This window comes from Taudactylus pleione, unplaced genomic scaffold (assembly GCF_031769625.1).
Source record: "Taudactylus pleione unplaced genomic scaffold, aTauple2 ptg000061l, whole genome shotgun sequence".
Classification (NCBI taxonomy): domain Eukaryota; kingdom Metazoa; phylum Chordata; class Amphibia; order Anura; family Myobatrachidae; genus Taudactylus; species Taudactylus pleione.
Window position 1 is genome coordinate 16270801 of NW_028284463.1, and position 17831 is coordinate 16288631.

At 47.0% G+C, this 17831-nt stretch overlaps 1 protein-coding gene across 1 annotated transcript in view; it reads left to right on the forward strand.

The window, feature by feature from the left end:
* Positions 1-17831, forward strand: part of SLC5A10 (solute carrier family 5 member 10) — a 200415-nt gene that overhangs the window by 150637 nt on the left and 31947 nt on the right. The window contains exons 10-11 of the mRNA XM_088464806.1: positions 7004-7111; positions 7394-7544. Of these exons, the coding sequence (XP_088320932.1) occupies positions 7004-7111; positions 7394-7544 (259 nt within the window). The remainder of the gene's footprint in view (positions 1-7003; positions 7112-7393; positions 7545-17831) is intronic.

The following is a 17831-nucleotide window of genomic DNA, read 5'->3' on the forward strand; positions in this document are numbered from 1 at the left end:
ATGAGCAGTGAGTTTCACACTCAAACAGGGTGGAGACCCCCAGCTGACTGCTGGTGCCATCCTGTCTGACAGTGAATTCAAAAGTTCTCTTCTGCCTATTTAGGATACCTGTGTCAGTTCTTTTCAAGCAGATTTCTTACCATTGTTCATTCAGACAAATTCAGTTGTGATCAGTGTCTGGGCCATATTTCAATTGCCACAGCTACACCTGTCCACATGTGGGGTCTCTCCATTTACATGCAAAAACACCCACAGTATCCTGGTGTATTGTTTTTCTAATTACTTTTCTCAGGAAGCTGTTTTACTAAACTCTGCGTGAATACTGTGTTTGTTGTGGGGGTTTTTTTTATGCAAGGTTGTCCTTAGATACACCAGGGTATGGTTTCTGAAAAGATTATTAAAACATTGCCATATGTATTTAGCTCGTGAGTTGTAACTTAAAATGGCGCTGGGCCGCCATTCGCAAAATGGCGTCGTTCAAATCTCATTTTTAAGATGGAATCTTGTCGCCATTTGCAAGATGGTATCATTCCAATCTAATTTTAAACTGTATCTGTCTCAGCCAATTATCCAGCTTCAACATTAGTATCACAGATATCTCCTGCTTACCTTCCTCTTGCGGAATGGCCCGCTGTCCCCATACACTAGTATCACAGATATCTCCTGCTTACCTTCCTCTTGCGGAATGGCCCGCTGTCCCCATACACTAGTATCACAGATATCTTCTACTTACCTTACTCTGGCGGAATGGCCCGCTGTCCCCATACACTAGTATCACAGATATCTCCTACTTATCTTCCTCTTGTGGAATGGCCTGCTGTCCCCATACACTAGTATCACAGATATCTCCTGCTTATCTTTCTCTTGCGGAATGGCCCGCTGTCCCCATACACTAGTATCACAGATATCTCCTGCTTACTGTCACAATCCGGTGAAAGTGATCCTCTGTGGAGGACGGTGAGCCGGGGGGTTCAGGTGACTATCGGAGTGACTGTGGCTAGGTCTCCTATTTGCGGCCGAACCCAGGTTTGGCTAGACCTGCCCAGAGGTGCGGAGTCTAACTCACTTGGTGGTTTTCTCCAGTGACCCCTCCAATTGGGATTTGGTTTTCCGCTGCACCAAGTGAGCAGGTCGCGGCCCTCTGGACAGGTACCTGGGAATGGCAGAAACCGGAAACTATAATATGTTAAGTTATTGCTAGAACACTGGAGATACACTGGAACACAATTAGAAATCCTGATCACCGGCTTGCATGAGATTACTGAGAATGTACTGAGAAATCCAGGAGCTGACTAGCTCAGCAGCTCAGGGAGATGTGGACACAGGCAGGTACTGGAGTTTGCTAAATATGCAGGAAAGCACAAACATATACTGGGGATTGCACATACAAGAGTAGAGTGGACTCAAGGAATATATTGGGAATGCTAGAAATGTGGTATTGGACAAAGGCCAAATACTGGGAGAGCTAGAAATGCTGGTACTGGGCAAAGGCAAAATACTGGGAATAATCATATATGCAGGTGCAGATTGCACATACAAGACATATAGAGAAGATAGGCATACACTGGGAGAGTGCTAACTGCAAGTGTAGATTTGCACTGACAAGACACAGAGCAGATTGACATAGACATGTGCTGGGGGGTCCAGCTGTGAGCTAATTAATACCAGCAGGTAATCTGACACTTCAGTGATACAGGGTAATAGCCACAGGAAAGCTGCAATAGAATTAGCAGCACATATACAAAGACACACAGGGAAGGGACATGAAACACTGAAGTAATGTGAGAAAGCTAAAGTCTCAGAGTAAGGTTTAGCATGGAAGCTAATACAGGAAACTGGGAAACTGTGAGCAGGCTGAAGCAACACGCTGAAGGATTTAGCAGAGAGCAACAGTGGGAGTAACACAGGCACTTGAAATAATGAAGTTGAACAGCAACTTCCTGGAGTTCTGGAGGCGGATTTATACCCAGGGGTAGCAGATTACTGGAGCACAGCATCAGCTGACTGAAATCATGCTACCATAGGTTAGGAGTACTGTCACATGAGAGGAACTGTCATGGCGGTGCCCATGATGGGAACTCCGATCCCCAGCAAACACAGCCGACCATGGAAGCTCGCAAAAAGCACCTAAGGCAGAATACTCAGCCCCACATCCATCACTGCACCAGACGTCTGACCGCAAGGAAGTCAGGGGAAGCCAGCAAGGAGGTGAGAGAGGCCGATCCTAGGCTGAACCCTGACACTTACCTTCCTCTGGCGGAATGGCCCACTGTCCCCATACACTAGTATCACAGATATCTCCTGCTTACCTTCCTCTTGCGGAATGGCCCACTGTCCCCATACACTAGTATCACAGATATCTCCTGCTTACATTCCTCTTGCGGAATGGCCCGCTGTCCCCATACACTAGTATCACAGATATCTCCTGCTTACCTTCCTCTTGCGGAATGGCCCGCTGTCCCCATACACTAGTATCACAGATATCTCCTGCTTACCTTCCTCTTGCGGAATGGCCCGCTGTCCCCATACACTAGTATCACAGATATCTCCTGCTTACCTTCCTCTTGCGGAATGGCCCGCTGTCCCCATACACTAGTATCACAGATATCTCCTGCTTAGCTCCCTCTGGCGGAATGGCCCGCTGTCCCCATACACTAGTATCATAGATATCTCCTACTTACCTTCCTCTTGCGGAATGGCCCGCTGTCCCCATACACTAGTATCACAGATATCTCCTGCTTACCTTCCTCTTGCGGAATGGCCCACTGTCCCCATACACTAGTATCACAGATATCTCCTACTTACCTTCCTCTTGCGGAATGGCCCGCTGTCCCCATACACTAGTATCACAGATATCTCCTGCTTACCTTCCTCTTGCGGAATGGCCCGCTGTCCCCATACACTAGTATCACAGATATCTCCTGCTTACCTTCCTCTTGCGGAATGGCCCGCTGTGCCCATAAACTAGTATCACAAATATCTCCTGCTTACCTTCCTCTGGCGGAATGGCCCGCTGTCCCCATACACTAGTATCACAGATATCTCCTACTTACCTTCCTCTGGCGGAATGGCCCCCTGTCCCCATACACTAGTATCACAGATATCTCCTACTTACCTTCCTCTGGCGGAATGGCCCCCTGTCCCCATACACTAGTATCACAGATATCTCCTACTTACCTTCCTCTTGCGGAATGGCCCGCTGTCCCCATACACTAGTATCACAGATATCTCCTGCTTACCTTCCTCTTGCGGAATGGCCCGCTGTCCCCATAAACTAGTATCACAGATATCTCCTGCTTACCTTCCTCTGGCGGAATGGCCCACTGTCCCCATACACTAGTATCACAGATATCTCCTGCTTATCTTCCTCAGGCGGAATGGCCCACTGTCCCCATACACTAGTATCACAGATATCTCCTACTTACCTTCCTCTTGCGGAATGGCCCGCTGTCCCCATACACTAGTATCACAGATATCTCCTGCTTACCTTCCTCTTGCGGAATGGCCCGCTGTCCCCATACACTAGTATCACAGATATCTCCTGCTTACCTTCCTCTTGCGGAATGGCCCACTGTCCCCATACACTAGTATCACAGATATCTCCTACTTACCTTCCTCTTGCTGAATGGCCCGCTTTCCCCATACACTAGTATCACAGATATCTCCTGCTTACCTTCCTCTTGCGGAATGGGCCGCTGTCCCCATACACTAGTATCACAGATATCTCCTGCTTACCTTCCTCTTGCGGAATGGCCCGCTATCCCCATACACTAGTATCACAGATATCTTCTGCTTACCTTCCTCTGGCGGAATGGCCCACTGTCCCCATACACTAGTATCACAGATATCTCCTGCTTACCTTCCTCTGGCGGAATGGCCCACTGTCCCCATACACTAGTATCACAGATATCTCCTGCTTACCTTCCTCTTGCGGAATGGCCCACTGTCCCCATACACTAGTATCACAGATATCTCCTACTTACCTTCCTCTTGCGGAATGGCCCACTGTCCCCATACACTAGTATCACAGTTATCTCCTACTTACCTGCCTCTTGCTGAATGGCCCGCTTTCCCCATACACTAGTATCACAGAAATCTCCTACTTACCTTCCTCTTGCGGAATGGCCCGCTGTCCCCATACACTAGTATCACAGATATCTTCTGCTTACTTTCCTCTGGCGGAATGGCCCCCTGTCCCCATACACTAGTATCACAGATATCTCCTGCTTACCTTCCTCTTGCGGAATGGCCCGCTGTCCCCATACACTAGTATCACAGATATCTCCTACTTACCTTCCTCTTGCTGAATGGCCCGCTTTCCCCATACACTAGTATCACAGTTATCTCCTACTTACCAAGCCGGACAAGCGCTGAGATTTTATTACTAGCGGGTGCCCGGCCCCTTCTTTGCAGCATCCTCTCCTGAACTTCAGCTTCCGGCTCTCCCCATATGCAATATGGGGAGAGACGTCTCTCCCATAGTTCCGAGGAGCAGCCAGGAGGACCGCATGGCGGCAGATGTAGGAGTAGGGTTTAAGGTAAGTATATTTTTTGTGTGTGTGTAAGCGGCACTACAGGGGCATTACTATGGGGGCATTACCATATGGGCACTACTACAGGGGCATTACTATATGAGCACTGTTACAGGGGCATTACTATAGGTGCACTGCTGTAGGGGGCATTACTATAGGGGCACTGCTGCAGGGGGCATTACTATGGGGGAATTACCAGGGGGACAGAAATCCTAGTTTCGGTCCTGTTTTGGGTCACCAACGCTGACTGCAAGAGTGAGTGAGCATGGTACTGGTATGGCTGCGCACTAGCGCTGACCAAGTACTGAAACTAAAATAATATTACATAATACGGTATAATCATATAAGAAAATAAATCATAACTATTGTGTGCAAAAATAAATTAGTTAATGATAAAATATTTTTTTTTAAAGATAGATTACTGTACATATATATATACATAAATATACAATAAATCATTCAGTTGATACACTCCTATATACAGTATATGATCCCAAAATATGAAATGGGGTAAAAATTCTAAAGGTTCAACCACAGTCCCTATTGATCTTATAGGCACCAATGAATCATTACACCATTGTGTACAATTAGTGACCAAACAATTTGAGATTGCCACAGATGACTAGTTGTGATGGAGTTCAATCGGGTTGGGTACAGGATACCGACGCTCGAGATCCCGGCAGTTAGAATCCCGACGCTGGCATCCCGGCGGGGTTTGGATACCGACACATGTTGGTTGGTATCCTGACCCTCCCCCTCTCCCTACCCCTAACACTACCTCCCCGAAGGCTAACCCTAATCTCCTCTCCCCTAATGCCTAAACCTAGCCTCCCCCTAGTGCCTTACCCTAACCCTAACTCTCCCCCTAACCCCAGTACATACCTTCAGGATCCTGGCGGTCAGGATGTTGGGATTCCGGCGTCAGCATTCTGAACATCCGGAATCCCAGGCGTCGGCATTGTGACCGCATCCCGTTCAGTCAGGTTCGACTTGGAAGTAGCCATTTAGGCCAAGTTTTAATTGTCTCAGTACATTTGATGGGTAAGTGCAGCTTCCTCTTCTCTTAGTACTAACTAATGCCGGCAGGGAGAGAGGGGACAGATTCTATCGTACTGAGTAGAAAAGAAAGTATAGCAAGAAAGTGGCTACTACATTGGTTACCTAGGAAACAGTGGGCCTGAATAACAGCTGGACGCTGAAATACCTACATCAGCATCAATTGGCAGCTGCACCTCTGCGATTTAATGCATATGTCGCTACTAAGTCCTTCCCTTGTGTTCATTCATGCGCCCGAATGTATAAGGACTGAGACGCCCACTTTCAGCGTCCGTACATGCAGCAACACCGATAAGTACATCCATAGACGCCACCATCGGTCGCACCATGGAAACTGTATGGCCTCCAATGTTAACCATTGAGCTGTGTACGGAAACCACTTTCAGTGACACTTCCGCGACACTCCCATAATACGCCCATAAGATGGGCCATGCCCTACCTGCACTAAGACACCTCCCTTCCACCTCCCAGGAACAACCACTAAAGTCTCAATAAACTTCTCCCTGCGTGCGCCTGAATTTAGGGCCTGATTCAGAGCCGGACGCTATTTGCGCTCGCTCGTTCATAAAAAGGGGCCGGATATTTAAATAGAGCTCTTTGCGGTCTGTTGACGCCTCTATGTCTGAACGAGTGAACGAAACATGCGCTCGCTATTTTGTAAAAAACGCCCCCTGGCCGCTCGCATCCTACGTCATCTCCGCTATTTATTAGATTAATCGAGTATATCGAAAGGCGTATGAACGGCTCACAGTGCTTGTGGTAGGATTTTCCTACCGCAATCATGCGAGCAGTTCAGGCTAAAAGAGAACCTAGTGACGTGGTCGATGACGCTGCTTTGTTAATTATGCACACCCTTAAAACGCCCGTTTTGACTGTTTGGCACGCCTGCGTTCGGATAACCACTCCCCGTTTTCAAGCACCTTCCCCTGTTACCACCCACAAACGCCTCATTCTGTCACTCAAATTAGCAGGCATTCGCTATTTTGCGAGCACAAAATTTCCGACCGCAATGACTGGTTTGCGCATGCGTATTACAACCCATACTCATGCGCAGTTGTGCGAACTTTGCTCGGAGCGAACGAGCGGCCGCTTACGAGCGGCTCTGAATAAGGCCCTTAGAACTGTCGATTCTGCGCAGACACAATCGGAATGCATGCTCGTTAGCAAAATATCGCTCCATTATGTCCAACATCGGCAGTGTGTACACTTCTAAACCAGGCCCTGGGTGTCGAATGTTGATGGCGACAGGAGTACGAAGCTGGTTAGACATGTTCAGACCAAGAAACACAATGCAAGATAAAACACACATTAATAATAATCATGGTGCTTAGGCAGAGATCCCCTTTTAATCAAGCGCTTTGATGAAACCTTTATATGGTTTGATTGTGCTCTTCACGATGCTTCATGTCTTGCAGATTCCGTTGGCTGTGTGGTCCCGGAGGAGTGTTTTAAAGTTTGCCAGTCTGAAGTTGGTTGCTCCAATATTGCGTATCCTAAGCTGGTTATTGACCTGATGCCCAGCGGTAAGTGACTGCCTCCCTCATTGCCAAATATGGTAGATTTACAGTAACTATAGCACAACCACATATCTATGTTTCGGTCACTTACTGCATTGATGTTATGTAATGGTAATTCAGGAAACCGGCCCACCTCTTCTCCTAATGTACCGCCCACCATTAAAAATTCACACTTGTTCTGATGGGAGTTGTAGTTTAGAAACGGCCTACCCCTAACCTAATCTTTCCTTTGTGAACATGTCTATTCTCTATTTCCCTATCTATGGTCACTACCGGTGATGGTGGCAGGTCTACGCGGACTGATGATCGCAGTAATGATGGCGGCTCTTATGTCTTCACTGACCTCCATATTTAACAGCAGCAGCACTCTCTTCACCATGGACATCTGGCGGAAAATCCGGAAGAACGCCAACGATAAGGAGCTACTGCTGGTGGGAAGGTGAGGTGACCCCATAGTACGATCAATGCCCAGACACCTAGACCTGGTAGAGGCTTATGGTCGAAGCTGATGAATACTGATTTAGCTTGTTCTGGTGACTACCAATAAATTGAAGCTGCTGTGGAAGAGCATGTCATGTAGCCAGCTGCTGGTGGTGGCCAACTGTAGCTTTCCTTCTGTCTAATGATTACCACCGGCAGGGTAGATCACGCCATGGACCACTTTCAGTTTTACAGGAGAGTGCCAGCCATTAAAGCGGTCTTTGTCAGTGATACAGCTACTATTCCAAGCAGTATACTGTCTTTGTATATTGCATTTGTGCAACTGTGTACTGCATCACACAGAACATAGGGCCTAATTCAATATGGATCGTAACTGCAACAACGTACGCAGATCGGCTGATGGTGCGTACTACGCATACATATGCACTGCAGTTCGCGTGTGTGAGTTGGCATTATGATCGCACTGCGATCACCTACGCAGATGGAAAGCCATCGCAGATCAAGGGACAGGACATCAGCATTTGGGGGTGGTGACGAGGGAGTGGTTGGAGAAACGCAAGCGTGCTTGTCCATTTGACCGCCATTGCATGGGCGTGCATAAATTAGCCACTGCGACGGCATACGCAGCTTGTGTACTCACTGCGTGCGACGAGGTTAGCAATTTCTGCGTAAGGTCATACCTACTGTCATTTTGCATGTGGGAACGATGTTACTCGATGTTCCCGATGTATACGGAGGACTTCGAGGTATTACGGATGTGCGAAAGCTGTAGTGGGCGTCTCTATGCTGGCTTTGCGATTGCAGACATTAGCATATATTCACAGCGGGTCTGCATGCGTAATCACAGGTGCGATCGCAGTAGCAATCCGTAGTGAATATGGCCCCATATCAGTAGCTGCACAATATATTTCCTTTACATGGGTTTAGTGCAGAAGTTCTCCAGCAGAAGGATGCTGTAACCAGTCATGCACTTCCTCTGCGTTACTGCCCATCATAACTTGTTAATGTAAACATGTGGGACCGACCTCTTTACTATGGACAGCTGTCTTATATTTGTCCTACAGCCAGTCATGAACGTACGCCTTAAAGAATAACTTCTCCTGAGACCCTAAAAAAATAACTAAAAGGTTTTTTAACAGCTCCACCCTGCACGCCTCTCTCCTTTTCCTCCTCAGCCTGTTTGAAACACATTGATTGGGTGTTGATGCCTGTTGTCTTGTTTTAAACATGCCAACTGGGAGAGGAATGTGGAGTCTGGGACCACTAGACCCAATTCAGGGACCGAAAAGGAGGTGACAAACAGAGCCTTCAATTTTTATTTTAGCCAATCTTAGGGTCTGATTTCAAGTAGTCAAATACGGCCACTGCAGCCGGCTTTCTACCTTATGCTTGATAACGCTAATAGTTTTGGATTACTTACAACCCTTACTTGTAATAAAGAGCAGTGAAATAATTCCACACAAATACAGATTCTAAATTAGGAATCGGTATGATTTACCGCCAGACCCATGCCCGGCGATTGGAATCCCGACAGCATCATCCCGGCAGAGAAGGAAATCCCGGTCGTCCTAAGGTAAGTACCAACTAACATATTTCTACCCCCTAACCCTCCCTTAGGGGTGCCTAACCCTAACCTTCCCCCCCAGTGCCTAACCCTAATCCCCCCTCTAAGTGCCCAAATCTACCCCCCTTCCCCGCCGCCTAAACCTAAGTCCCCCGGGGGGTGCCTAACCCTAAGTCCCCCCGGGGGGTGCCTAACGCTATCCCCTTCTTCCCCTAGCCTAAACCTAACCTCCCAGGGGGTGCATATCCCTAAGTCCCCCCCGGGATCCCTAAACCTAACCCCCCCTGCGCGGCTATCCGTGCTCGGCGTCCCTTCGATCGTATGTCTAATGACAGGCGTCGGCATATCGACGCCTGCCTTTAGACCCTTGCCGGGATATGACAGTCGGGAAGCCAGCTGTCGGGATTAGGTCTGCCAGCTTCCCGACTGCATACCTTAAAATAAATGACAATGCTTTTACTTAAAGACAGCTTAATCATACATACAGTGCATCCGGAAAGTATTCACAGCACGTCACTTTTTCCACATTTTGTTATGTTACAGCCTTATTCCAAAATGGAATAAATAAATTTTTCTCCCCAGTATTCTACACACAAAACCCCATAATGACAACGTGTTAAAAGTTTTTTTGAGATATTTGCTAATTTAATAATAAAAAAAACCCTAAGAAATCACATGTACATAAGTATTCACAGCCTTTGCTCAATACTTTGCTGATGCACTTTTGGCAGCAATTACAGCCTCAAGTCTTTTTGAATATGATGCCACAAGCTTGGCACACCTATCTTTGGGCAGTTTCGCCCATTCCTCTTTGCAGCACCTCTCATGCTCCATCAGGTTGGATGGGAAGAGTCGGTGCACAGCCATTTTCAGATCTCTCCAGAGATGTTCAATCGGATTCAAGTCTGGGCTCTGGCTGGGCCACTCAAGGACATTCACAGAGTGTGCTTAGGGTCGTTGTCCTGCTGAAAGATGAACCGTCGCCCCAGTCTGAGGTCAAGAACACTCTGGAGCAGGTTTTCATCCAGGATGTCTCTGTACATTGCTGCATTCATCTTTCCCTCTATCCTGACTAGTCTCCCAGTTCTGCCGCTGAAAAACATCCCCACAGCATGATGCTGCTACCACCATGCTTCACTGTAGGGATGGTGTTGGCCTGGTGATGAGCGGTGGCTGGTTTCCTCCAAACATAACGCCTGGCGTCAACACCAAAGAGTTCAATCTTCGTCTCTCATAGTCTGAGAGTCCTTCAGGTGCATTTTGGCAAACTCCTGGCGGGCTACCATGTGCTTTTTACTAAGGAGTGGCTTCCGTCTGGCCACTCTACCATACAGGCCTTATTGGTGGATTGCTGCAGAGATGGTTGTTCTTCTGGATGGTTCTCCTCTCTCCACAGAGGAATGCTGTAGCTCTGACAAAGTGACCATCGGGTTCTTGGTCACCTCCCTGACTAGGGCCCTTCTCCCCTGATCGCTCAGTTTAGACGGCCGGCCAACTCTAGGAAGAGTCCTGGTGGTTCCAAACTTCTTCCATTTATGGATGATGGAGGCCACTGTGCTCATTAGGACCTTCAAAGCAGCAGATATTTTTATGTACCCTTCCCCAGATTTGTGCCTCGAGACAATCCTGTCTCTGAGGTCTACAGACAATTCCTTGGACCTCATGCTTGGTTTGTGCTCTGACATGCACTGTCAAGTGTGGGACCTTATATAGACAGGTGTATGCCTTTCAAAATCATGTCCAATCAACTGAATTTACCACAGGTGGACTCCAATTAAGCTGTAGGAACATCTCAAGGATGATCTGTGGAAACAGGATGCACCTGAGCTCAATTTTGAGCTTCATGGCAAAGGTCGTGAATACTTATGTACATGTGATTTCTTAGTGGTTTATTTTGTATTAAATTTGCAAAAATCTAAAAAAAACTTTTTACACGTTGTCATTATGGGGTATTCTGTGTAGAATTTTGAGGACAAAAATTAATTTATTCTATTTTTAAATAAGGCTGTAACATAACAAAATGTTGAAAAAGTGACGCGCTGTGAATACTTTCCGGATGCACTGTATATTTTGACAATACAGACTTCCAACAAAAAAAAACATAGGTTATACCAACAGCAATAGGGAATACTTGTAAAATAAATTTGTGACACCCAGTACACAATAACAGAATAGCAGGATGGCAGTCAGTCAATACTTCATACATACGTAACGGCACCCCCGACCCTCGTTCTGCACCCTCTCCTCTGTTTTCCGACTGCCCCCCCTCCCTCTTTCTCAGCACATATTTAGTCTTATTTTTGTTTATACCACCAATTAATCTAATTAATCTTTGTATCTATTAAAGGCCGATTCAGAGGCACACGCTATTTGCGTGCGCTCGCTCTGAATCAGGGCGTCCCTTTTTTTATTAAATTCCAGCCTCCAGGCCGCTCGCACAGCTGTGGGTGACCACCCACAGCTTATGAGTGCGTCTTGGCGATGGTCGCGATTATCGCGACCATCGGCATTGCGAGGAGACCCTTGTGGTAGGGTCTCAGTACTCACAATGCCAAGTGGACTTCCTGCTCCAATAGAGCAGGAAGTCCACTACTGACATCACGAGTGATGTCAGTAGGGCCGCCCACAAACGGAAGGTGTTCCTTCGGGAACGTCTCCGTTTGTACAGCCACCCTCCTTCCCCTCCTAGCTGTCGATCAACATCTACAGCCGCCCCGTTTTGCTGTGAGCTCTGGAGCGAGTGAAGGTCTCACTCACTCCGGAGCTCGCGCGTACGCACTGGGCCACCATCGACCCGCTTACGAGCGCTATGCGCTCGCGAGCGGGTCTGAATCAGGCCCTAAGTCTTTATTGGCTATCTATGCCTTAGACATAATAATGACATAACTCCGTGTTATCTTTTTGTTCCCATGTAGGAATCTGACATGATCGCCTTTTAGCCTTCATTTCTGCTTATTGCAGTTACATGCTGTCTCAGTTAGCTCATTTGTTTATATAAAAACAGAGACCTCTTGCTGTCAGCTGTTCTGTGCATGTTAAAACTTATACATTGTAAACCTATAATTCTTATTGCTAGAACAATATATATAGCAGTTCAACCTATAAAAATCTCCATAGTTAGTCACACCTGCAGAGAAATAAAACACTAATCTCTACACACTTTTTAATACATCATTTAACTTGCTCTTAGCTAAGATATAAAACAAAATGGCTGCTGCATCAGACACACACCTGCCTACTTTTAGAGAGGAAAGGGAAGGCCTTATGCTCTCTAGGCCTGGGGCCATTCGACAAGTGTGGTCTTCGCACAACTATATATAAATTCTCAATGATTTTCTATATGCCCTAAACTGCAGTACAGAAAAGGTAACATAAGCATGCATATATTTATGAGTTCCTGAATGAATATGTACGTCCACATATTCCTGTTGCTAATGCGAGTGTACGCCCGTGTATGCCGAGTATCCGCGTGTCTGTATGCGGATGGCCGCACCGCCGCCTGATTTTCTGCCCGCAGCCGTCATCATCAGTATAGGGACTTACAGCACATCCACCCCGCGCTGAGTGCAAAAGCTCCGTCTGAAATAGCCGTCCCATCTCCATCCACGCTCTACAAAAGAGCACGGAAATTTGTCGACACGCAGATGACGCTCCCCTGACATTCCCATGAGCCGGATCAATTCCCCGCATGGTCGATGGCGCAGAAATGACCATTTCACAGAAAGAGCGGCCCATCAACGGACGGATCATTCCGTTTGCTCAATTTCCGTCAGTGTGCGTATGCATGGTGCTGGCGCACGCACCCTCTGCAATTTCTTTCTTCGGCGCGTGCACTGTTTGCAGACATTTGCCAGATCCTTACTCGTTTAGGGGTTTTTAAAAATGGAGATGTTGCCCATAGCAACCAATCAGATTCTAGCTATTATCTTCTAGAAGGTGCTAGAAAAATGATAAGTAGAATCTAATTGGTTGCTATGGGCAATATCTCCAGTCCTACAAACCCCGCACTTTAGTCAATATACCCCCTACTGTAGACTGGAATCTGACTCAGAATGAGCCCCTATATGGTTAGCTGTGGGTGGAGTCATCCTTATAAGAGAACTAGGAACTTTTACAGTTGTCACTATGCTATGCCTCAGCTGAGGCCTACATTAAAATAAGATGGCTTGTCCATTGAATTTTTATTGTTATTTGTACTTATTTGGTATTTATGTAGGCCGTTGTAGGCCATATATGTACTATGCTATTTTTGATTTCAATAAAAACAGATTATACAAAAAAAAACACAAGATGGCTGCTTCTATTAGCTGCTTATACATAATAATAAAATGTCAGTAATTACAGTACAGGTCTATAACATAATACCGAAAGACTGTAACTATGCTCACTACAAAGAGTAGATACAGGGCATACTTGTTACAGGTATTTCATTATAACCAAAGCCTGCGTTATCCATCAGTGTTGCTGCGGTCATGAGGTTGTGCTGTGTTGTATTAGAGTCTAGGGACAGCCAACACCCCTCCCAATACACCCCCCCCTTTATGTTTAAGCTTACATATATTGCTTGTCATGTGTCTATTGCTTTTGCCGTGCCTCTGTGCTGCTGTCTGCTTTATGACTTTATAGGAAGATAAAAGAACCGAAATTAGCTTATATGGGAGTCAAGGGCAAGCGCTCTGGAATTGTTTGTGGTTTTACATCCTTTTGCTCAGTGTGTTATTATCATGTATACGGTGTCATTTACAGTATGACCTGTTATCTATAGAACACTGGGAAGTGAAAGCCAGGTGCACGAATACAAGGGCCCACGTGACAGATCCTGATTAAGACCCAAGGGGCCATCGGCCAGATATTGGTTTTCTGACCCTTCCCTCTTCCAATTTTGGACTTTTAGGGGCGTGGCCATGCCAGGTTTGCATATCAGGCAGCCTTAAGGCCCCCATACACGGGACGATTTGAAAACGTACGACACCTCGTTACGTTTTCAAGTTTCGTCCGATGCATCGCAGCATGCTGTAAATGGTATACGATGCATCTTACAAGATGCTTAATTTACCTATTTACAGTATGACGGATCGTAGATCAAATGGTTTTTCCATCTGATGTACGATGCCGATCCATGACGCTGGGGACGCGCATCGCATCGGAATCGTCTATGAAAACCCTATTTTTCACACGATTGGTTGAAAACGGCCAGATCGTGTGAAAATATGCTGCTGCGATCTGGCGGGGGCGTGGCCACATATAATTACAGGCATGGCCGGCCCTGGCCCCCAGACAGTATATATCATCTTCCCACTATATTGTGTTGATCTGGTTTGCTCTGGTATGTTGGGTAAATATCGTGGTGCCCTCTGCTGGAAAATACATATAAGGTATTAGAAGTCACCGGGGAGCTCTGTGATGATATGGATTGGGTACGGGAGGCTCAGGATCCCGGTGGGCAGAATGCCGACGCCGGCATCCCGACAGGATTAGGATACTTATCGACACCTATTGGTAGGTATCCTAACCCTCCTCCATTCCCTACCCTAACCCTCCTTCCCCGATGCCTGAACCTAACCTCCCCCCTAGTGCCTAAACCTAACCTCCCCCTCCCCGCAGCCAGGGCCGGCGCTACCATTAGGCAGCTGCCTAGGGGCGCCTGCCTCAAGAGGGCGCCACTGAGTCCACCGACCAAAGTAAAAATTAAGGAGCTGGCGGCGGCTGTGGGAATAAACAGCAGCCGCCACTAATCAGCCCAATACCTCTCTACCTCTCACTGGCAGGGGTGGGCTGAGCCAGGCAGGGTGCTATCTGCCCCCCGGGCCGGTAGAATTGTGCGGCACTAGGGCCCCACCTGCGCTGTCTATATACATATGCCTGACAGCCGGGAAGGTATCTGCCTGCCTCCCGGCTGTGTCAAGCTGCAACACAGTGCAGCTAGCATATGAAGGGGCCGGCAGATACAGACAGGGCCAGGAACAGGCTGGGCAGACTCCCTGGCTCAATTCTTCTGTTCCTGTCCATGGCCGGCTCTGCCTTCTGCCTGCGCAAGAAGAGACAAGAGCTCAGCGTGCAGAGAGGAGCACCAGCCCTGGAACTTTCCATCCTGGAGCAACCACTCCCCCCCACAGTTAGCTTAACGCTAACCCCTATCCCTAACCATAACCCTCCCCCTAACCCCGCTACAACCTTCGGGATTCTGGCAGTCGGGATTCCGGTGCTGAGATTCTGACAGGTGTCGGATTCCGGTGTGGGCATTCTGAGCACCGGAATCCCCGCGGTCGGGATACTGACCACATTCCGATGATATATCGGCCAGGGAACAAAGGGATGACAGGTATTATCCACATGTTTCACAGTAAGGGGACTGTGGCCGGAGACCCGGCACATGGGTTTAAAATGGTGGTCACGGCACTGAAGGTATTAACCCTTATGCTGTTTCTCCATCTTTAAATGGATCTGTAGGCGCAGAGACAATTTAAAATGTTTTACCGGTGCTAGGCTCCATGTACTGTAAATGTATATTTAATAATGTATTTAACATGGTACAGTATATTCATAGACTATGCCAGTGGTACCCAATCTTTTTTGAATCGTGGTGCCCTAGAGTATCAACATTGTTTTCAAGGCACCACTAAGCCAAAAGTTTGTTAATGAGAAATTCTGAATAAATAATTAAGTAAATGGTACTTACCTGTCATCCTTAGGTCAGTTATGTGGTGATGGACAGGTTTGTGCTTCTGTTTGTCCACACATTTACATGACATTGACTATAAATAATTTTAATTGGTGCTGGACCACCAAGCTTAGGCACCCCTGCAAGTGTCCCGAGGCACCCCAGGGAGCCGCAGCACACAGTTTGGGAACCACTGGACTATGGCCCTGATTCAGAGCCGCTCGTAAGCGGCCGCTCGTTCGTTCTGACCGATGTTCGCACATCTGAGCATGCTTACGGATTTTAATACGCATGCACGAACCAGTCAGTGCGGCCGAAAATCGTTTGTTCGCTATATAGCGAATGCCTGCTATTTTGAGTGACAGAAGGAGGCGTATGTGGGTGGTAACAGGGGAAGGTGCTTGAAAACGGGGGTGTGGAATTCGAACGCAGGCGTGCTTAAAGGTCAAAACGGGCGTTTTAAGGGTGTGCATAATTAATACAGCAGCGTCATTGACCACGTCACTTGGTTTTTTTTTACTCAGAACTGCTCGCAAAATAGCGGTTGAAAAAACCAGCCACAAGAATAGCGAGCAGTTCATACGCAGTTCGATGTACTCGATTAATCTAATAAATAGCGGACATGACGTATGGTGCGAGCGGCAAGGGGGCGTATTTTTCAAAATTACAACCGCAAGTTTTGCTCGCTCGTTCAGACTTAGAGGCGTGAACAGACCGCAATTAGCGAACGGTTCATTTGAATAGCCACCCCTTGTTTTAGAACAAACAACCGCAAATAGCGAGCGGCTCTGAATGAGGGCCTATGCATTTACAGGAATGTTTGAAAACTGTTTTGTTTTGCAAGGTATTGATATTTGGAAACCATTGTGTTCATAGGACATTTGTAACATAGTAACTAGTAAGTGATATTTTAATTATCCTGACCTAGTGCTAAATGTCCAAACCCTCTGTTCATAGCCAATGCACTCCAGGGAGTATTTCCTTATTGTGGAACTTACTGGGGAAATGATGGTGTTAAGGTTGGGAAAGCCAAAATTGTTTGAGGCATAGATATTTGAAAGGATGAATGCAATTTACCAGTTCCTGTGAAATGTAAGAGTTATTCATTTATATGTTGTGAGATAGTTGCCCTAGAAGTCGGGTTGGGGCAGGGCTGTATCCTGTTGTATTGTGTGCTCTTGCTATAAAAATCGGGGGTGGTATGTACTCATAGGCAAACGCAGGGGGGGTTCCGGTTGCCTGGAAACCCCAGCCCACACCATGACAACAATAGAAAATGTAATATAATAGAATTTTACTAGTGCCTCATGTTCTTCTCAGTATCACGAATGAAATAATTAGCACCTCCTCTGGATCTTTTAACATGTGTCAGTCAGTAATAAATACACCTGTGCTCCAACTAGGAGATCTGGAAAACATGCACAGTTAGGAGTGCACTGCTATAGACCATCAATAGGGCTAATTATGAATACCAAATAATAATACACTATCCAGTGCATAACAAGGCCAATATGTACATATATGTCCAGGGCAGTGCTAAGTTTTTCTGTGCTCCCCCAGACTCATGAACTTGCTTCAAGGCTCTGGAATGGTGCCCACATCTGACATAATAACTATCAGCTCAGACAGGATGGCCCTACTTCCGCATATAATGAGTTACTGTAATCACTGGCATTGTATACACTGGAATTATGACACACTATGACTTTGTATGATGCATGTTAAAGCTGTTTAAGTGCTAGTTACGCCCTCTACATGGACTGGCCACACTCGTTCTAAAATCAAGCATTTGGAAACCCCCCTCTAGAAATCCTGCGTTTGCCGCTGATACTAAAGAAAAAATGCGGTAAAACCCCTGTTTTTGGGTTTATACCGCATGTTCATATGTACTATTTTCGGTGCGGAGGGTAACGCCAGAAAAACCTGGCGTTACCCTATAGAAGCCTATGGGCTTCTTACTGCATCCCGCACCCGACGCTTTCCCGCCTCGCCGCCCCACAGTCGCCCAGCACTGGTCCCCACTCGCCTTAGTCTCCTGGTCGCAGGCCCGAGCTCCTCCT